Consider the following 22,274-nt stretch of genomic DNA (forward strand, 5'->3'; position numbering starts at 1 on the left):
TGTCGTTTAATCACTGACAAAATGATTAGAGCACTTGAACAGTTGGATCAATTGTGAGAAGTTCTACAAACGAAAACCAACAGCTTTATACACCACAAGAGTTCAATATATTGATCATAAAGATGGGCACTTTCCTGTATGAAGATGCATGGTGATAACAAGAAGGAAGGTTTATTAATAGCAGATTCAATGGATAAAAGTAACTCAGATTAATATTAGAATAGAAAATCAAGAAAATCAGATGATTATGAGCTATTAATTAAGAACACCATTCCATCTTTAATTGTGATCACTGATCCTGCATGTCTTTCGGTGTCCTAGCAATATATATTGAGGCAATAATATAGAAAATCATATTCACAGGTGGACAGCCAGCATCAAGCTTGCTACTTGAAAATAAGAAAAATGATCTTCCTTATCATATGGATTCCAGACATTCAGGTCCTTGTTTTTTCTTATGTAAGGTGGATACCAACACAATTTGATAAGCATGCTTTTCTCCCACAAAAATCTTGCTCAAGCTTCAACAAAACCAATTGAAAAGAAAATTAATTAAATAAATAAATATAAGATATTGGAAGAAGACAATAATGTTAGTGGAGAACTTACAATAACCTCAACAAAATCCAAGACATTGTGAAATTACTGAAACCAACAAAGCCAGTGGTCTTGTTTCTAGCGCATTAAGGAAAAGGCAGCAACAATGACTTGCTTCAGGACGTCCCATTCATGTTTCTTGCTCTATTAGAACACAGAAAAAGAGTATTTAATAATAATAAAAAGGCAGTCTGCCTTCAAGTTTGTCTACATGATTCAGATTATTAAAACAAATTTACGCATTCATCATGATAATAAAAGCATCGATAACAGATTGAAATTAAGAAATGAATCCCACTAGTCATCTTATCTAAAGCACATAATAATGATGCAGGAAACATATAAACTTAGGTCCTAGGTGAAACTGTTTCACAAAGGCAACAGCCATGTGCTAGAAGACCTCTCATGGATTATATTTTCACAAACAAAAGAAACAAAAGATAGCTACAGCAAAAAAGATTATAACTTCACAAAAAAGGGAGAAAGCAGCACCTCATAAGTCATAATCATGGGTTTGTTGAGATAAAAATGTGTGAAGCAAGCAGCACAGCATATGAAAAATGGCAACAAAAAGAAAAAATTCATGGCAATGCGTTTGTTCATAACTTGGTACGAGAGTAGCAGTACTTTTATCAGCAACAGTGCTTCATATGTATGTTATTGAGATGTTAAAAACAACGCACCAATAGAAACCTCTTGGGACTGTTTCCTATGGATCTTTCTGTGATGTTATGGACAAGGTGCCCATAGTCTCCTCGTTTGCATCGCCTCTCCAGCTTAGGCCCTTCTTTGATTTCCAGCTTTCTAAGAGCAGGAAGCCATTGTTGGATGCCTTCTAGGAATGATTTCAGCTCAGGACAATTATTAATAGATAGATACTGAAGGGAAGTGATGTCTTGCATCCCTTCTGGTAGAGATACCAATTTGGGACATTAATGTAACCCTAAAAGAATTAGTGAAGCTGTCCCATCTCTGGCCACAAAGACTTGATGCTTGGACAATTGTTAACAACCAAGATTTGGAGTAATGTGGGGCACTGGAAATTCTTTCAAATGATCACAATCAGAAGAAACCACAAGATGCTCTAGAAACAGTGAGCCACAGTCTCCTTGCGATGACAGACAAATTAAACTCTTACAAGAAAATTATCCAGAAGTTTAAGGGACTTAAGATCTCGCAACGTCTCATCTGGCCAGGGCACCAGCTTTTCTAAATTATAAATCTTGGTATCTTTGAGAGTTGTAAGGTTCTGCAAAGCTGCTTCTAATGAGAACTGCTTGCAATCATCAAATAAGTGAAGTGATGGGATCATAAGTCTCGTCTCCTTGTCTTCCAGCAACAAAGTCAATTCCTCACATCTGCCTTGATGCAATTTCAGAGGAGATTTGAACCAGATTTTCAAGTTATTGGTCTCTCATCCACATTGGAAACTGTGTGCACAGATAATCATGCAGACTGACCAGTTTTAACGCAGTGTGAGGTTTCAAGGCTTCCAACATTTGCTGTGCATTTTCCGCCTCATGATGCTTTGATGCTCCTCAAAACAAGAACAATGAGTTAATATTTTGTTTGCAGCTCATATCAGTTTCTTTCCCCTCATCAGCATTCTTCACATTGCGGAGTTCATACAACACAAGTTTGCCACCAATGTTCAAATGCTTTGGCTCTCCTACCTTGTTCACTGCTTTCTCACAGGGACTTGGAGAGACAAACAAAATAATCATAAAATAAACTTTCCAAAAAACTAATAAATCTGGAAACAAAAGGTACAAATATGATAACCACTATTATGATAGCCAATATCAAATAACACAAAATGCATTGGCAATGTGGCAAGATATTTTCTTAGAAATGCAAAGAAATAAATGCATACACTAACAACTTAATATCATCAGGGCATCAAAACTATGGAATAACAAAATTGAATACGGTTAACTACTATGGCCATCAGAAACACTTCCCAGCTCATTTATATTATGCCAAGCTTGCATATTGCATAATAACATATCCAATCAATTTGGTTCAGCATATTACTAGCCAAAATGAATTGACACTTACAGCAAATGCACTTCCATTCAATTATTGATTTCTGACTCTGCACTACCCCTTCTCTTCATGTCTCTTGCAACTTGTGTAGTAAATTGATTTATCTAGCCCTTCAAAGACACCTGCTCATAATTTAAACAAAACAAATTCATATTAATTATCACAAAATCCATAATGATAGTTACCAACGCTATCCACCTTTACTTCTAAACTCAAGCTTCAAATAAATTTTTGAATTCAACATTTTATAAACATTGAAAGACAAATGAAGGGAAAGAGAATGACTACCCTTTTCTAATCAAAAGGATTACTGAAGAAGTAGAATCTTCCTAGAGTAATGATCTCTGCATAGAATGAACTTGATTGCAAAAAATACTTCCCAATTGGTAATAACTTTTGAAATTATATTAATTGAAAACATAATCTGAATGTTGTGATGTTTATGCATGTGTTTCAAATAAAATAAACAAATCATGAAAGAGAAAATTTTAATAATAAGTTGTCTTGCAATCACTCATATTTAAAGCATTTGCTTCATAAAAAGATTTTGATTAGTGTCTACAATATGAAATTTAAACACATCTTTTGTTATTCATCTTTGTTCCTTCCAAATTTGCACCAACCCTAGTTGGATATATAACATAATCATTCTATTTTCATACATGGTAGGAGCTTCCTTCCCATTACACGTCTGTTGTAGAATTCTTTGGTCTGAAAATGAAATTCTCCTTCAAGACATCAAGCCTAAATATAACAAAACTATTTATGGATGAAGGATCGTAAGAAACTTGCAATTGAGTAAGAAAGCAGAAAGAATGTTAAAAACAGAGATAGTAGAGCAGAGTGGTACTGGTTTGCATTGGAAACAGAGAAGCAGAGAGATAATGCAATTGTTGTACAAATGAAAATCAGCCGCAGCAGGAATGAAAAGATGTGGTGATAGCAAACACTGCCACTTTCTCATCAAAATGGTGACTAATGAGCATCTCTACTATTTTCTCCTTATCTTCATGTCTGCCAATCACCTCTGATTCAATTACAAAAGAGTGAGTCTATGGTCTGGTCCTTTGAGCCAAAGGCAGAGCATCAACCTTGAAATTGAACTTGTGCATCTCCTCCATGATACCATCTATTCGCCGGGTGATGCTTTTAAGCTTGTTCCCAAGCTTCAGCAGAAAAAAGGATGGGTTATCAAGAGAGAAGAAGTTGCGCACCTTGCTCATCCTGTGACCTTGACGTTCTGACTTAAGCTGGATAAGTATGACATGTGAATTGGCCTCGTCCAATAGGTCCTCCGCATCATACATAACATGTTTGAGCTCATTCAACCATTCCTGGACAGCCTTGTCCTTGAGCTGCCTCTCTTCTGCATCTCCCATAATAGCGTGGACACCAAGCAAGGCTCTGCGGAGCTTCTGAAGTTCCTCATCAATACCACCCCATACAGGGCTTTGACATTCAAGGACATGCAACGCTGATAACTTGATAATCCGTGACAAGGTGGAAGAAAGAATTGCTACCACGGCCATGGTTGATTCTCCCCTGAACCTGAAGCTAAAAGCCTCAAAACTGGTTGTGTATTTTGAAGGACACAGTAGTAGACTCTTCTTTCCGATTGATAGATATTTGTCAACACCAATCATGATAGAAGGTTGAAGTTTCCACAGAAAACTACAGCTGAACTTAGAGATACAACAGTTCTTACCTGTTACTATCAAGTGGACCAAGTGAAACTGCTAGACCAATTTCATCTCAACCATTTCTTAAAAGTTAGTTTTAGTGTGTTTCTAACTTGCGATAGAATAACATTAGCAGCTAAATTTCTTCTGCGCATACTGGCCATAACTCTTGAATCTGAAAGTTGAAACATAACTCTTAAATTTCAATAATTAACCAAGCTTATCAAGACTGAGGATTTGGAAACAGAAGTTAAATCTCAGCCATGAAAGCATGTCTCTGTCCCAAAATATAACACTTGAATTAGAAACTTGAAAAATAACTCTTTAATTTCAAAAAATTAACAAAGCTTATCAAGACCGAGGATTTGGTAACAGAAGTTAAATCTCAGCCATGAAAGTATGTCTCTGTCCCGAAGTACACAATTCTCATGAATTACATATATATATATATATATATATATTCATGTCCTAAACCCACTATGAATTTGAGGAAAGGAAGCAAAACCAATACAATCAAGGGAAAAATTATGTGATTAGTATTGAATGCAAATATTATAGACATAAATATGAAAGACCTGAAATCATTAAGGACAGTAAAATTCATTGAACAATGGATCTTCAAATAGCATTTACAAGAGGCCTATTGTAAATCTAATAATCGTCAGCTGATTACTTGCCTTCTGGAAAGCTTTGAACTGCCTTCTTTGCTCAGTGAACTAAACAGGTCAGACACTTTCAAAAAATGTTTTGGAAGACCACTTCAGTGTGCACAGTAAGGAGAAGCTTAGATCAATTTGTAGCATCTAATGCAGGTACTAGTCAAAGTATACAATGTAACACTGAAATGGTAATTGGGTGGACAAGAACTAAATACAGGCTAAGAAGTTGAAGACAGATACCATGACTTCCTTCCTCTTAAGTTGAAAATACAACGGTGGGAATAACAAAAGGTAGCTTCCCTGCTATCATCCTGCCAAAAAATTCGTTGGAATGAGAAACAGCCCTCCAGCTATCACTCAGGTAAGGAATAGATTACTATTCCAAAGACAACAACTCAAATATATGATCGCAATCAAGTGAGTCCAAGGAAAATATTGGTGACTCTCTGCTTCTCTAAAAGCTAACACAGCAGCTCTTATCAACACTCAACACCTTAAATAATTTGCAATTGGGAAGGAATTAGGGCTTATGCATATGATATATGGTTTTTTGTCAAAAATGAGCAATGTTATCACATTTGAAAAAAAACATCTAGTTATTTTGAAAAGGGAACAATGACAATAGCTCTATTTCTTATCAACAACTCAAGAAAATTCAAATAAGGGTCAAGCCAAGCCCAACCAAGGAAGTGAGGTGGCATCAAACAGGGGAAAACAAACAATGGATCACAAACATTAACAATCAATCCATTTATAATTTTTAATGTGGCATGAAACAAAGAAATCACTATGCAATATTTTACGGTAGAAGAATCAAAAGGCCTAAAATGTCCATGAGATGGTTACACGAGCTTAACAACGAGAAATAAGACAACCACAATAAAACTCTTCCCAAAAAAAATAGTAAGTAATCAAAAGTTTGCATCACATTCTTGATATTAGTAAAATTGCCAATTTAGAAGTTAAAGATGAAAAGAAATAACTAAAACTTTAACTCAAGCTAGAAGACAGAAGATAAAAATATGATAATTACTCCACTAATAATCAACCTATCACCAAGCAAGAAGGGTACTGGAAATAGATTACAATTTTTTCATATCAGTGCATTAAAATAAATGTGTGTCAACAACTTAACATCATCAAGTGCTTCAAATAATAGCAATGATGAAACTGAATATGGGTAAGTACTATGGTCATCAAAAACATATCCCATTCACTCATTGTGATCTATATGGCACTTTCATTCCCCTCATTGATATTAAGCCAATATTGCAAAATAACATATGGAATCATTTCCAGTCATAGAACTAGCAAAGCTGACTTTACACTTGTAAACAGATACCCATGTCCTTTCATTTACGTATCTCTGACTCTGTAAAAAGTTTCCTAAGTTTCTTAATACTTTTGTTTGAAACTAAATATGCTAGTGAGCCTCAAAACATGTAATTAACATAAATCAAACAATAATTAAGATCAACAAAGAGAATTTGTCAAGCCTGGGTTTAGGGCGTTTTAACCAATTCTTTATAATTGAATTTGCACTCTATATAATGAGTTTCAGCATCACTACGATTGTTAGGATACAAACAAACCTGAGCTCAGCCTCCAAACTAAGCAGGCCTCAGGAAAAAGGATGCTCAGAAGTTACACAATAAGGAAAAAGAAAAAGCTTGAAGAATAGCTGGGGAGAGGGTAGCGTTGCTAAGCCGCAATATCAACAATTTAAAAACATCATCATTAATTCAGCAAAATGATGACTAAAGAGCATTCCACTATTTTCAATTTATCTTCACCTTTGCCAATCACATCTGGTTTGACTCCATACGAGTGATTCTGTGGTCCGGTTTTCTGAGCCCGAGGGAGATTACGGACCTTGAGATCAAACTTGTGCATCTCAAGCTTGTTCTCAAGCATCAGTAGAAAGAAGAGTAGGTTAAAAAGAGAGAAGCTGCACACCTTGCAGAAGTGGCGAACCCAGAGCTCTAACTTACATTGGACCACTATAACATGTGTTGGCCTTGCCCAATATGTTCTCTGCATCACAGTAAATAGAGCCAAGACATCACAGGAACACAAGGTGCTAACAACTTGACAATCAGTACAAGGTAGAAGAAAGATCTGCTCCCATGGCCATTGTGTTTTCCGAGAGCCTGAACTGGAAGCTCTGAGATCTGGTTCTCTGCTTTAAACAAAGCTTCAGTACTCCTTAACATTCAAAATAATCAGCACACAGACTTCCACCAGACAGGCTGACCTTGAGACAAATGCTTTGCCTGTCTCCATGGGACTGTAGAGTGAAACAGAAGGCAAATTACATCTCAAATTACTCAAATATATTGGCTAATTTATTATTAAAAATACATTCTTTATGGTTAGAGTATCATTAGCAACTTTAAGCAGAGTTGACTGATGCATACCACTAAGGCACTTCATCTCCTTTGCTTTCATTTGCCATTGCGAAGGAATCCTCACATGCGTGGAAACACCCAAATGAACCAAGCTTATGGGAAAGATCATGATAACGCACACCAAATCAGCCATTTCTCATAAATTGAGAGAATTGATTCATATTCCACAGCAAATTGGCTTTCAGCAATAATTTTAGAGGCAAAACAACACAATGAAAAGAAATGATATCTGTGCTGAATGCAAGTTATATAGACAATAATCTGGAGACCTGAAATTTCTATGGCTGCAATTACAGGGATAATGTATCTTCAAATGACATTTACAAGAGGCCTGTTGTAAATCTAATCTTGAGAATCTTCAGGCAGTCCTCTTTGGTTTCCAGCCAAGTGGCAGAAAAAGCAAATCAAATGAACTGGTTGAAGTGAAAAACGAGAAAAACTTTTGCCAAACTAGTAAATGCTTTCTCAGAAGTTTTAAACTGCCTTCTTTTCTGTGATCAGTGAATTGAACAGATCAGAAGATACATGAGAACCATTAGAATCAACTTGGTCCATTTGTTCTATAAGGCCTCTTCCATATGCCGCAATAAGAAGAGCTTCAGCTCGACCTATGGAAGCAAAGATGCAGGTAATACTCCATGAAGAAGCATGTTTGTTACAATGTATACAATGTAAACCAGTTTTGGGGGAATTTGTTGACAATACATACCATGATCTTTCTTCCTCTTTAATTGATGGCTCAAAGATGGGAATAGAGCAGAAGCAACTTCCCTGCTATCATCCTGCCAAAAGTTCTTTACAATTAAAAGAAATCTCCAGCTATCATCTAGGGTTAGTAAGTTAACTCTTGAAGTAAAGCAGAAGTAAGGAACGGATTAATAAGTCAGAGATAACAGACTAAAGATTATGATCATAATCAACTAAATACAAGAAACAACACCTCCAAATGAAAAGACAAAATGAACTTCTTCAGCTATGCCTCCAAATAAAAAGAAAATATGAACTTCTTGAACTATGCCTCCAAATAAAAAGAACAACAGCTCTTATCAGCATTCATTTTTTTATACATACACCGGTGAATGGCATTTTCATGGCAAATACTCCGGCAAAATCCAGAAAAGCGAGCATACTTGAATGACTTCAACACCAAAGCAATGGATTATGGTAAACTTCAACACTACAATGGAAGCAATTGGCAACATCTTCTAAAGATGGGCAGATGCCATAATTCTAAAATGATTTCTCCATAAACAGAATGGATCGATCATGGTTCATCATTTCAAGAACTACCAGTCACAGAAGATAGCCAGAAGATAGCCAGCATAATCTGATATAGACATAACTATGAGACATTAGCTACCGCAAAACCATGATTCAACAATACATCATTGTACATAAATGTGATAAAACAGTTGCACTCGCACAAACCTTACTAGAAGAGCTTCGAGAGAGTTCATAATGATTTTTCCATTCATGTGATGTCACTGGCACAACTGAAAATCCTGATGCAACTAGAACACCAATCCACAATCCGTATGTATATCCTCCACTCCACCATCCCTGCATAAAACAGTGAAAAAGACCGCAATAAACACAGCTGCAAGAGAGAGCATTTGCAAAGAGAGATCCCATTATAGATTAATGACATCCAGCTAAATAAGGCTAACAAGGGCAACGTTACTTGATGTAAGCTACAGATCCACCAATGGGCTAAGTTTCTAAAAGATACATCTCAATGAAGATCATAATAAAATCATGTCATGCACATCCATGATAGCTTTCTTAAAACTAGTTTCAAAAACATCACATGATTACTTTTTCTTAACCTTACAAACAAAATTTAACATCTATTTGACTTGAATAATAGAGATCTCTGTAAAGACCAACAAGTGCAAGTTGTGTTCTGTCAGATAAAAGGTTTAGCAAAAACCTGTTTTCCATCTTGCGGGAAGGGATTTGACTGTTCGATATATGCTCTTGTCCCTGAGATAGATTAGTTAATTAGAACAATTAAACCTCTAAGTTCAGAAAAATACTTACATATGTTCCCCTTACACATGAAATACAGGTTAATCTAAAAAAAGACAACATTAAGCATACCACGATAACGAAGTGAAATGTCATGGGTACTTTTTCTTATCAAAAAGTTAAAGACCAAACGGCATACAATGTAAGCAATTGCTTTGCGACTGTTTTCAAATTTACAATTTCCTTGCAACTGTTTTCCAAAGTCTAACAAAACATAATGCGCAATAGTCTGCACATGGACAGGATCCCAGGAATTTCCACTGTGCATCTGGCACCCTTCTGTTACCACAGATAAATTGATTTAGTTAACACAGTAAGCATTTTGAACCATGAAAAATAAGCATCTTGCAGTTCCTGATCAATAGAATCAGAAAATACAAAACTTAAGACCCCAAGTCATTCAAGGTGTTGAAAGGGCATCAAACTAAGGCAAGGGTTAGATCACAAACATTAAATTTCAGTCCATTTATGATTCAGAAAGGGGCCATTATAAGGATTCCTTCTGCTTCCTTTTTGTTTCCTAAACGAATTCTATCAAGACTATTTGGAAGGGAAGATTAATCAAGAAAATATTCTGAGATTAGTGACTTTAGGAAATCCAGAATGAAAAATATGGATGCTTTAAATAATTGTAGAACCAATAGCAACTACCTACCAGCAGATAAACCATGGTTATGAACATCAAGCATGTTACAAACCTTAAAAACACATATACAAGTCAAGGAAAACGGAGAATGATAGGACCACAACTAACATTTACACAGATTCTAGAAACCTTAAACACATATACAAGTCAAGAAAAATAGAGAATGATAGGACCACACTAACAATTACACAGATTCGAACTTCATACCATGTGGTGCATCAAAGGTCTGAAGCAACTGAACAATAGACCTCGCATCCAAACGATTTCGAACTCTTTTCCCAACCAGTACTTTTACATTTGGGGTATCAAAGACCTACAGTATGGGATCCGTACATGATTGTTACAAGAGCTTGCCAAAGAGAAATAGAAATAATAATGGCCCTTAGCTACCCAAGAAAGTAATAAGCAGGAAACTTTGAATCACATTCTCAGCATTAGTAATACTTCCAAGTCAGAAGTTAAAGCTGAAAATAAAGATGCAATTCAATTCAACCAGGAAATGCAAGTATAAATAGGATAAGTAACTATTGTCACCAAACAACAAGACCATTGAAGATGTGGTGTGTCAATTTCATTGTGATTCAAAGTAAATGCATTCACTAACAACTTCACATCAACAAGTTGTTAAAAAAAATCAACAATAAAATTGAATATGAGAAACTTGAAAGTTTAAGCGTGTAAAAATTAAATTACTGCTCAGATTAAAAATTTTCTAAAATTATTACCAGACATTTCTACATTGAATCGCAGATAAAAACAAATTTATTTTCTTTATTAAGAAGTGATGATTGATTGTAAAACTGGATGTTATTGAGTTACATTGTTACCTCAATCACGATTAGTTAAAAGAACATTGCGATTCAAAAGGTAAACCAAAGAACAGTGTTCCACCTGAGCCGAAGAGACAGAACCATCGGGTTTCAAGAGTGCAACGGCGCCAGAGACATCGGGATCCACTCCAAGAACCCATTGAGGCTCCGAAGCACAAATCACTCCCTCGTCTCCTCCCAGTGGGCTCACGGAGAGGGAATCCAACCACTTCTCCTTGAGCTGCAAATTGGAAATCTTTGTAGCCTTAGGCGAAACCCTAAACTTAGATGTCGATAAAGGTGCCGATTTTGCGGTGCAGAGGAGGTGGAGGTGGAGATGGGAGTGGAAGAGTTTGGAAGAGATGGAATTCATTGGAGAGTTTGGCACTTGAACTGTGAGTAGGGGTTTAAACAAGGCGAGCAAGCCAAACGAGCAGTGCTGGAGTTCGGCTTGTCTCCGCCCGTAAAAGGCTCCTCATGAGAAGAAATCAAGAGCGATGTGCCGCGACGGAGCATGGCGTAGTGTGGCGGAGCGCGTCGGCGCGGCGGGAGCAAGACGGATACCTAGCCAGTGACTAGGTTTTGGATGGGATACTAGTGCCGAGCCCTAAAAATTGTAAATTGATTTGCAGTTTATTATTTATTAGGATTTGGGGTTTATAATTTATAAATTATTTATAAATATAAAAAAATTTGATTACCAATTATCCAACAATGCTATGTGCTAAACGTTAATACATTATCCAACATTATTTGGTTTATCAAGTTGCATTCAAAGATGATAGACATGGTTGAACTCATTATTTGTTTATCTTTATTTTGAATTTAAAGTGTTTATTAATAAAGTAGATAGACCATAAGCATGTATTAATAAAAAAGATGTGGAACGGATAGGAACTTAGTAGGGTAAATTTTTTGATACGACACTAAAATATACGGATTTTTTATTTTGGTATTTAAACTTTAATTTGTATCAAAATGGATACATTATTTTTAATTTTGTTTCAAAGGGAGGTCACCCAAAGGATTCTGGGCTTTATTTGATGATGTGGACTCCAAAAAAAGTTTATTAGCACCTCCATAACAAGTCATGAGCCCAATTGGCTCATCCACGTCACCATAGATGCCACATCACCTGTAGTTGTCCAAGTCAACACACATGTGTCAATTTACCCCCATTTTCTTGAGAGAGCCATCATCTTCTTCTTCATTACAGGGAATGAAAAAGGCAAATGGAGAGAGAGAGGAACAAATGAGTTTTTTTCATTCTAGTGAAGGGGAGACTACTCATTAGCCGGGGAGGGCAAGGCTTTGAAAACTGTATGAGTAAAGAGGAGAGAAGGCTATAAAAGAAGGAGACATGTTCAACATTTGACGTAAATTAAGAAGTACAAAATAAAGATTCACTATCTCAATGTTACCTCCAGTAGACCATGGAGGTACCAAACATATCCACTTTATGAACCATTGATAAGGATAGAAGCTTTAGTGGAGGATAAGATGGTTTTGATCTAGCCAACCTATCGCATTTTGATTCCTCATAAGAAAATTGCTCAATTACGAAATCTCAATCTACCTTATCAAAGGCTTCTAAATATTGAATATTAGTTTCTCTAATGTAATCAGAAGTAAGCTCAAGAGTTTTCACCTTAGGAATAATGGTGGCGCTTGTTTAGTTAATTCCTTCTAAATTGGCACCATCATTGTAAAAGTCCTCATAGAGCTTTGCAAGGTCATTTCACATAATAGACTAATGGAAGAAAAAGATTAGACATGTTAGACATGTTTGAGAAAGTAAGATTATTATTATTATTATTATCAATGCACAAAAGTGCGCTAAATCTTAGCATTAGCTTTTGTATAAAAAATATTTTTTATCTTTTATTTTTAAAATGTATATGTTTTATAATTAATTTTCAAAATTATTACTATTAATCAATATTAATTATTATTTTAAAAAGCAAAATTCTAATTTAAAATTTTCAATTTTTATTTATATTAATTAAGTCTTTAGTCGCCTTATATAATAAATTTTGGGTAAACTACATGTTTAGTCACTAAACTATTTGCGTTTTTTCTAATCTGGTTATTAAACTAAAAAAATTTTCAATGGGTCACTAGCATTAGCATTTCCTTCCAATTAAGTCACTCGCCTCAACTCTGTTTTCCTGATGCTGAGTTGGCGCACCACCTCACCTGACACATGTTGGACTTTCTCTTGGCTTGTTGATGTGGCATTCCACTTCAGCAATCCATTCCACCCTTGCAGCGCACCGGCCCACCGCCAGCGTTCACCGTCCAGCTATACGCCCCAATCTACTTGACCTAAAGTACTTTATCGTCCAACGGCACATGCAATTCCCTCACCACCTTCTCATACTCCACCATCGCCCTCACAATCTCAAATTCTGGCTTAAAATCCATATCCACTATGTACCTTAGCTTCTCCCCCACCACATCTACATATTCATAGCTCCCGCCCATGAGCTAGCCCACCGGAGCTCTCCCACCTTGTCATGCAAACCCCGGCATTGTACCCCCACTCCCTCAACCTCCCCACCACCGCTCTCCTATACAACGCAAGAGGCATTCCATCAAACACCTTTGTGACATCGCACACGTTAAAGAACACCCTCTGCCGGCTATCAGATGAGTTCACCGGAATCCCCACCACTTGCGTCGTGCATGACTACCTTACCGGAGTTGTCATCACCACCGGAGAAGGAATTTTCCTTTGGCTGGGCATCATCGATGTCTATGAATGCATGGATGAGCTGGAGAAGTAGGAGGGGTGGGGTGCGGCTTCATGTTGTTGCATGCCTTCATCTCCTTGGATTCGGGCGTGGACTTTCTTGGCTAATGGATCCGAAACCAATTTAGCTCTTCTGACGAACCAGGCCATTAAAGCAACGTCAACAACCCAAGAGAAAGTCCGACATGTGTCAGGTGAGGTGGCACGCCAGCTTAGCATCAAGGTGACGAAGTTGAGGTGAGTGACTTAATTAGAAGGAAATACTAACGTTAGTGACCCAATTGAATTTTTTTTTTTAGTTCAGTGATCAGATTAGGAAAACATGAATAATTTAGTGACTAAACATGTAGTTTACCCATAAATTTTTCCCTCCAAATTGAAACTTAAAAAATTCCACCTTTATCCTTCAACTAAACACACTGTGATTGTCATTGTTTCTCTTGAATATTGAAGGCATTTCTTCATAAGTTCGGGCTAACCTATCAGGCTTTCCATTGCTATCTGTCTTTTTTTTTTTTTATCCCTCTTCCCCTCTCTATCTTTTTTGTCTCCATCGTTTCTTTTAATTCATGAGTAAAGACTTTGTGGAATGTTTTGAAAAAGTTGAAAATAAAGGCATTTCAGTGTTTTATTTATTAAAGATATGTTATGCTATTCAGCCCTAGGGTATATATGCAAATTATGATGTTTTCTACATGTACATGGAAATGAAATATTTATCTAACCTACAATTTCTTAAAAAAATTATGTATTTATGAAAAAATATTTCGGGTTTTGAAGAAAACTCAATTATATGAAATTGAACTTTCCTTTTGGAATTAATAGGGTCTTTTGCCCTATTGACCCTAGAAATATTTTTTTATTGCCGAAATGACCCTAATGCCATTACATCAATGCCCAATCAGCATATGGGTGCTGACTAGATTACTAACTAGTATTTTAAAAGTGAAATCACACCTTTTTTACATTTTAATCATTTCTTTCTTTTATACTTATTGAAATAGCTTATTTGCGACATTTTTTAACCCAATTATTTTTTTAAAAAGTTGTTATTAAAATAGAAAATATTATTTAAAATTAAAATTATTATTATTAACCTGGGAGTTATTAAAGCAAGAATTATTTTAACTTATTTTATTAATATTTTGATTTTTATTAGAGTGAAAATTATTGAAGTAATGATTATTTAAAATTATTATTATTGTTATCATTATCATTAAAATATTACTATTTAAAATGTCCCATCTACTTAAAGAATAGGATTACAAAAGTTAAATCAACGATAGATGGTCCAAATGCCCGAAATAACTTTTACATTGCTCCCACCCATAAACCCATTCAGACTAAAAGTCAATCACAGTGCCCAATCTAAACAAATTCCCACTATTATAATAATATTTTAATAGTAATAATAATAATTTAAATAATTCATACTTAAATAATTTCCACTCTAATAAAAATCAAAATGTTAATAAAATAATTTGAAATAATTCTCACTATAATAATTCTCAGGTTAATAATAATAATAACAATTGTTTGCCTTCTATGTTCATCTAACTAGGATGGATCCAAAAGGAATTAGTATTATTTTTTAAAAGAACTGTCTACATCACGTGCAACACTAAAATTACATATGAATTAGGAATAGGTAATGTTATTTTCTTTTTTTGCACAAATACTAGAAGCACAAAAGTCAAGGGCATGCGCAAAGCTGAGAGTTGATTGTCCTGCCATGCGTCATTACCCACACTACAAACAAACTTGTTCCCATTGCAAAGATCCTTTTTGGCACCATGTGCATGGAAGGACACCCACCACACATACACTGATACACAAGGGACCTTTGCTCACCAAATGAGTGGTGAAATCTGAACCCGTGACCAAATGAAGTGCTTTAATCATTAAGCTAGTCCAATGTTCGCATAGGTAGTGAAACCTATGTTTAGAATTTTGTAGAACACATGATCTTCTTTTAGTTTTAATAATAATTCTACTTCGCAATTTGGTAACATGAATGGAGGTTTACACTCTATGAACTTATTTGAAAACTCTCTTCACACAAATTAACAAATTTTGGTTGTCACCTACCAAATTATGGTACGAATAAACCTAATTAAGGTTGAAATAAAATTGTAATTTTTTTAAAATAAACCACATTTATTATGAATGAGAAAGCACAAAAAAATCAGAAATATAAGACTAAAAACAAAATACAGAAAAATATAGAGATCCACTAAACATGGAGTGAACAGTCAACCCTAATAAAAGGATCATGGAGCGAAAGCAAAAGATTGAACAACAACTAAACTTTAAAAAAAGTAACCAAACAACTCCTAGAGGGAAAGGATCCTCTAGGAGGGCTCTGTCAAATTGAGATCTCTTATCAGACTGGGCATGTGCTATTACTCATCATTCTGGGGCTACTTGGCCACCTCCTTTGGTTTCTCGTGTTTTATTACTTTACATAAGGTATTTTATTACAAGACGAGTCTTCATTTTTGTCAAGAACAAACAAAACATGATCATATTGATGAAAAAAGAGGTGACAAATAAAACTAAAATAGAATGGAAACAGAATTTAATAAAGCTAACACTAAAACATTGTAAAGACGAACATAAGAAGATTAAAATTAAAGATAGTTGAGTTTGCCCAAAACCAAAGAAAGTGAGAGCTTGAAGCTGTTGATCGGTAGTCATGGCTGTTTTTCTGAAGATCCAAAAGGAATATTGGGTATGTGGTTCTCGTAGTAGTTCTCTATGCCATTCTCAATTTCTAGATGGGATTCCAGCTCGTCAAGTCCTGCAGTAAGTACAAAGTTTTCTTTAACTGTGTCCAGAGGAGACACCAGATCAACTCACTGGAATTAATGTTGGTCTTGTTAATATAGTATGTGTGAATAGTTTAGTCCCACATCGGTTAAAAAGAAGAACGGGCATATATTTATATAATACAAGATAATAAAGAAATTAAATAATTGAATTTGAGAAAAGTGCAAGTAGGCCCTCCAATATATACATATATTTATATATATTTATTATTATAATTATATATTTATTTATTTAATCTATGAATGGGCACTTGGCACTTGGGGCATCTTGGGTTGAATTATGACTTATTATTATTTTTTTTTAACGAAGAGATGCCAGTTGTTTTCTCTAACAGAAAAAAAAAATTCAACCGTTGTTCACACCTCTTCACCTTCTTTAAATATAGAAAAGTTCTCAAAGAAGATCATTACTTTTCTGCAAAGTTTGATCTTGGGATTTTGTTATATCCTGAGGGAATTGTTGCAAAACCTGGTGCAGACCTGAGGGCGATAAATTCCTAAAAGACAGTGTTCTACACGCCTCAAAATCCACTAAATTCTTCTTCAATCTCTGTTTTCTCTAACAGGTCTTCTTCTTGATGACGGTGTTGGGAGGGATCTAGCATCCTCTTATCGCCGCTGGGCTTGGGTTGCTCTATGTCATCACACGCTTCTTCTATTTCAAGGGTTACTCTACTGGAGTTCTAGATAACTGATTATAATTTGCGGCTTCATTTGGGATCAATCTTGTCTTGCTTGAACCGCTAGCGACTTTGTTTGGGATGAGAAAGTAGGTTTTGATTTTTAAACTTTGTTTTTAGTTTTTGTATTTTGTTTATGTGCGAAGAATAAACAATACTTGCTTATGTTTGTTTCTATGCTTAAAATTTTCAAGGTATTTGTGCTAAAAAACAAAAAAAAACAAAGAAAGTGGACACTCAGCTCTAAGGGTATGGTGAGAGCAATAAACCCTTCATTGTAGTTTTTTTTAATGTGAAAAAAATAGATAAATCACATTCATTATTATAAGAGTCCTATTATTATATTTATAACTGATTCTGAAATCAGAAGAGCAATAAAAAAGGGTTAATTTTCATATTCTCAAACTCATTCTATAGGTGGAAACTGTTAGTTGTGATTGAAGCAAATGAGAATTGAAGAAGAATTAGAGTAGAGAAGCAAGTCTGTTGTTGCTGTGAATGTCCTAGTGTCATTAGTTTAGATTGGAAGAGCAGTAGAGTCTTTTCATGTGTTTAAATAGTAGGTAAGTTCGTTGTTCTTTGGCTTGGAATTAGTCAATGGTTATGGTCCATTTGATCAGAGAAAAGGAGTAAGTTCGAGGCAGAAGAGAAAGTCTAGCATCAGGGTTAAAGTCAAGCATCGGGGTTGGATTATGATCGTGTGGTCCAAAATTGATCAATCAAAGAGGTGTGCTTAAGTTCGAGGCAAGGTTGATAAGCTGTTTGATGCACTGGGTTGCTGCACGTGGCTAGCTTAGTCACCTAGTTAGTTTTATTTTGGTGACCAAACTTTCTGTTTATATATATAACTGATGTATTAGTTCAGTGAGTTGTTGTTCTTAATGTTTTTTTTTTTTTTGTTTTCCTTTGAAGTCTTCTCTCTTGTATGAATTTTCAAGACTTGTAGAAGAGTTTTTACAGTTGGAGTTGAATAAAAAACTTGTTCCTCTTGATGTCTAGTTGTTGTCTAGTCCTTAACAGTGGTATCAGATCTATGAGGTGAGTGTTGTTGGTGTTAGTTTGCAGGTGAGTTGTTTCTATTGTGAGTTGTTGGGTTGTGAAGTTTTTGGGAGTGATTGTTGAGGGTTTGTGGTGAATTTATTCTGGTAAGTCTTGCCTAGAATTGTGAGGTTTTTTTAAGGTGTGTGGAGTGTTAATTGTGTGAAGGTAGTGTCAAGATAAATAGTAATGGCTTCTAGTTCTTCATCTGCATCTACACCAGCATCTACATCAGCATTTGCACCAACACCAGAAATTTCTCGTTCTCTGTTGCCAATTTTTAAAGGAGATGAGTATGAACATTGGAGTTTTAGGATGAGGATTTTCTTTAGATCCCAGAGGTTGTGGGAAATTATTGAAGAAGGGATTAGCAAGGAGAAGCCATCAGAGAAGGACTTGGAAGATGATGCCAAGGGCTTATTTCTGCTTCAACAAGCTGTGGATGAGACAATTCTTCATAGAATTGTCAGGTTTGATATAGCAAAGGAAGCCTGGGATCATTTGAAGAAAGAGAATCAAGGAACTTCAAGGATGGTGTCAGTAAGACAACAGACATTGAGGCAGAGGTTTGATTTATTTCAAATGAGAGAAGATGAAACCATACAACACTATATTACAAGGGTTCTAGCAGTGGTGAATCAAATTAGAGGTATGGAAGGTGAATTGAAGGATGTCGAGGTAGTTTTGAAGGTGTTGAGGAGTTTATCTTCCAGGTTTGTACATGCTATAACTTTAATAGAAGAGGCAAGGGACATGTCTACATTGTCTCTAAATGAATTGAGTGGATTTTTATAGGCTCATGAGGCAATATTCAATCAATTTTCTGAGAGGCATGAAGCTTTTGTTATGCAAGGGAATTTCAGAGGTGGAAGAATGAGAGGAAGAGGTAGGAATTTCAGAGGTAGAGAAAGAGCTGAAATTAATCCTAGAGGAGGTGATCAAAGACAGGTTATACAACAACAAGGACAATAATATATAAATGAAGGTGGAAGAGGAGGTCCAAGACCTTTTGGAAGATTCAATAGAGTTCAAAGACAATATGGTCAGAGAGGTGCAAGAGGAGGTTTACAAAATATACAATGTTTTAAGTACAAGAACTATGGCCATTACCAATCTTATTGTTGGTCTACTCAAAACAGAAATTTATATGAAGGTTCAAGTTCATCTATCAATATTAGTTCCAGTGATTATGGAAACTTATTCACGGTGCATAATGGAGAGGAATTGCATAATTCTTCTATTTGGTTACTGGGTAGTGGGACTTCTTGTCACATGACTGGTAGGAGAAAGTTATTTCACAGTCTTGATGAGAAATTGAGACATAAAGTGAGATTGGGTGATGACAAAGAAGTTGATGTTCTTAGCAAAGGATCAGTGGCAATTCAGGTATGTGGTGGTGAAACTAAGTTAATTCATGGAGTTTAGTTTTTTCCTTCTTTGGCTCACAATTTATTAAAGGTTGGCCAATTAGTTGAAGGAGGTTATGATGTGGTGTTTAGCAAGACTGGGTGTGTAATTCAGGCAGCTGATTCTGGAAAGATTTTATTTCATATTCATAGAAGTGGCAACAATCTCTATCCAATTGAATTTTCTAATGAAATTCAGATGAATGTGGTAATAAAGGATGAAGAATTGGGGATGTTATGGCACAGGAGATAAGGGCACTTAAACTTTCAAGGGCTGCAGGTGTTATCACAGCAGAATTTAGTAAATGCTTTGCCTGAAGTTAAGAAAGTGAATTATTGTGAAAAATGTGTCTATGGAAAATTGGCAAGATTCCCATTTAATTCTAGAAAATCCTAGAGAGCAAGGCATAAACTTCAGTTAGTTCATGCTAATGTGTGTGGGCCAATGCAATCTGAGTCAATTGAAGGAGGTAAATATTTCTTGCTCTTTGTTGATGACTTCTTAAGAATGTGCTGGATCTATGTGTTAAAATTTAAGCATTAGGTCTTCAATTATTTCCAGAAGTTTATGGCTTTTGTTGAGAGGCAATCAGGACAGAAATTATGGATACTCAGAATAGATAGAGGATGTGAGTTTATGTCAAGAGAAATTCAGGATTTCTGTGTACAGAAAGGCATTAAGGATGAATTAACAACCCCCTACACTCCCCAACAAAATGGGGTAGTAGAAAGAAAGAATAGAACTTTGGTGGAGAAAGCAAGAAGCATGTTAAAGGCTGCTGATATGCCAAAAAGATTTTGGGCTAAGGCAATTGCTACTGTTGTATATATATCTAACATTTCACTAACCTATGCAGTTCAAGGAAAAACTCCACATGAAGCATGGTTTGGGGTGAAACCAATTGTGTCACACTTGAGGATATTTAGGTGTATAGGTTTTGTCCATATTCCTACTCAAAATTTACAGAAATTGGACAATAGAACAGTAAAAGGACTTTTTCTTGGTTGCTGTATCGATGCTAAGGCATATAAAATTTTTGTGCCTGATACTGTGAAAATTTTGGTGAGCAGAGACGTAAAATTTATTGAAACTGAGTTTTGGCAGTGGTCTAAAATGAAGGAAGACACATATGGTATAATTACTTTACAGGAGAGGAGAATGATCATTGCAGGGAATTCTAGAACAAGTGATCAGAATGGTTCAGATGCAGCAGCAGCCAGTAGCAGTGACAGCAATTCTTCACAAACTCAAACTGAACAAGCAAGTGATTCTAGTGATGATGATTCTCCAACACCAAAGGTGAGGACTTTAAAAGGAATTATATGAAAGCTGTTCTTATGCTCTTAATGTTTCCGATCCTAGTAGCTTTGAGGAGGCTAAAAAATTTGAGCATTGGAGGAGAGCTATGGCAGAGGAAATTGACTCAATTCAGAAGAATGAAACTTGGAAATTGTATGAATTACCAGAAGGAAAGAAGGAAATAGGTGTCAAGTTGGTATATAAAACAAAATTGAAGCCAAATGGAGAAATTGAGAGGCATAATGCAAGACTTGTAGCTAAAGGGGTTTCTCAAGAGTATGGAGTTGATTACGAGGATGTGTTTGCTCCAGTGGCTAGAATAGACACAGTCAGGATTATTTTGGTACTAGGTGCTTAGAGGAATTGGCCAAACTATCAGGTGGATAGAAAATCTGCATTCTTAAGTAGTAGAATTGAAGAGGAAGTGTAAGTCTCTCAACCCAAAGGTTTTGAAGTTCAAGGTAAGGAAGGTCAGGTGTATAGATTGTTTAAAGCCATGTATGGTTTGAGGCAAGCCCCAAGAGCATGGTATGAAAGGCTAGATGCTTGGTTTGTTTCACAAGGATTTTATAAAAGTTTGACAGAACACACTTTATACAAGAAATTGGGGAATCATGCTGAAGTGTTATTGGTTTGTGTTTATGTTGATGATTTGCTTTGTTTGAGTTCATCAACAGAAATGATTGAGAAGTTCAAATCAGCTATTAAGAAGGAATTTGATATGACAGACTTAGGTCTGATGAAGTATTTTTTGGGTTTGGAAGTGAATCAAAGTGAAAAGGGTGTGCATGTGTCTCAGAAAAAATATGCAAAAGACTTATTGAAGTAGTTCAACATGCAAGGATGTAAAGCAGTTGGTGTTCCTACGAGTCAGTGTACCAAATTGCAGTTAAATGATGAAGCTGAGAGTGCTAATTCAACCTGTTATAGAAGCTTGGTTGGTAAGCTCTTGTATTTGACACACACAAGACCTGATCTAGTTTATGCTGTGAATATGTTTTCTAGGCATATGGCTCAGCCCACTAAAATTCATCTGGGAGCTGTAAAACATGTGTTAGGGTATGTTGCTAGAACCTATAACTTTGGAATTCAATACAATAGAAATGTTCCATGTATACTTGAAGGATATTCTGATAGTGATTGGAGTAGTGATACTCAAGATAGAAAGAGCACAACTGGTTTTGTGTTTAATATGAGTTCTGGTTCTATATGTTGGGCTTCAAAAAAACAAGAAATTGTAGCCTTATCATCTATAGAAGCTAAGTATGTGGCTTTAAGTGTAGCGTGCTGCCATAGTATGTGGATGGAAAAGATATTAGGAGATTGTGAAGTAGATTATGTTGTAGCAATTCAAATGTGGTGTGACAACAAATCATGCATTGCAATTGCAAGAAATCC

At 35.7% G+C, this 22,274-nt stretch overlaps 2 protein-coding genes and 1 long non-coding RNA gene across 5 annotated transcripts; 1 reads left to right on the forward strand and 2 right to left on the reverse strand.

Moving 5' to 3' along the window:
- Positions 1 to 228: 228 nt before the first annotated feature.
- LOC120265686 lies at positions 229 to 4,490 on the reverse strand. 2 transcript variants are annotated; one of them, XR_005537717.1, is made up of 6 exons: positions 3,735 to 4,490; positions 3,306 to 3,670; positions 2,656 to 2,765; positions 1,281 to 2,295; positions 610 to 741; positions 229 to 521 (listed from the first exon to the last, which is right to left on the reverse strand). It is a non-coding gene; the product is annotated as an uncharacterized LOC120265686 (long non-coding RNA). The 2 variants fall into 2 exon arrangements; XR_005537716.1 differs by having other exon boundaries at positions 3,306 to 4,486.
- Positions 4,491 to 7,545: 3,055 nt separating this feature from the next.
- On the reverse strand, positions 7,546 to 11,483 carry LOC120265480 (Holliday junction resolvase MOC1, chloroplastic-like). Of its 2 annotated transcripts, XM_039273409.1 has the most exons (7): positions 10,955 to 11,483; positions 10,271 to 10,376; positions 9,490 to 9,696; positions 9,320 to 9,372; positions 8,818 to 8,949; positions 8,099 to 8,171; positions 7,546 to 7,997 (listed from the first exon to the last, which is right to left on the reverse strand). In XM_039273409.1, the coding sequence occupies exons 1-7, from the start codon at positions 11,243 to 11,245 to the stop codon at positions 7,864 to 7,866; spliced, it is 996 nt and encodes a 331-aa protein (XP_039129343.1). In that variant the 5' UTR covers positions 11,246 to 11,483; the 3' UTR covers positions 7,546 to 7,863. The 2 variants fall into 2 exon arrangements, with proteins under 2 accessions (XP_039129343.1, XP_039129344.1); XM_039273410.1 differs by lacking the exon at positions 9,490 to 9,696.
- Positions 11,484 to 20,982: 9,499 nt separating this feature from the next.
- On the forward strand, positions 20,983 to 21,705 carry LOC120265194 (uncharacterized mitochondrial protein AtMg00820-like). Its single transcript, XM_039273083.1, has 2 exons — positions 20,983 to 21,226; positions 21,554 to 21,705. The coding sequence occupies exons 1-2, from the start codon at positions 20,983 to 20,985 to the stop codon at positions 21,703 to 21,705; spliced, it is 396 nt and encodes a 131-aa protein (XP_039129017.1).
- The last annotated feature ends 569 nt before the right edge of the window (positions 21,706 to 22,274 follow it).

This window comes from Dioscorea cayenensis, chromosome 7, assembly GCF_009730915.1.
Source record: "Dioscorea cayenensis subsp. rotundata cultivar TDr96_F1 chromosome 7, TDr96_F1_v2_PseudoChromosome.rev07_lg8_w22 25.fasta, whole genome shotgun sequence".
NCBI classification, from domain to species: Eukaryota; Viridiplantae; Streptophyta; class Magnoliopsida; order Dioscoreales; family Dioscoreaceae; genus Dioscorea; species Dioscorea cayenensis.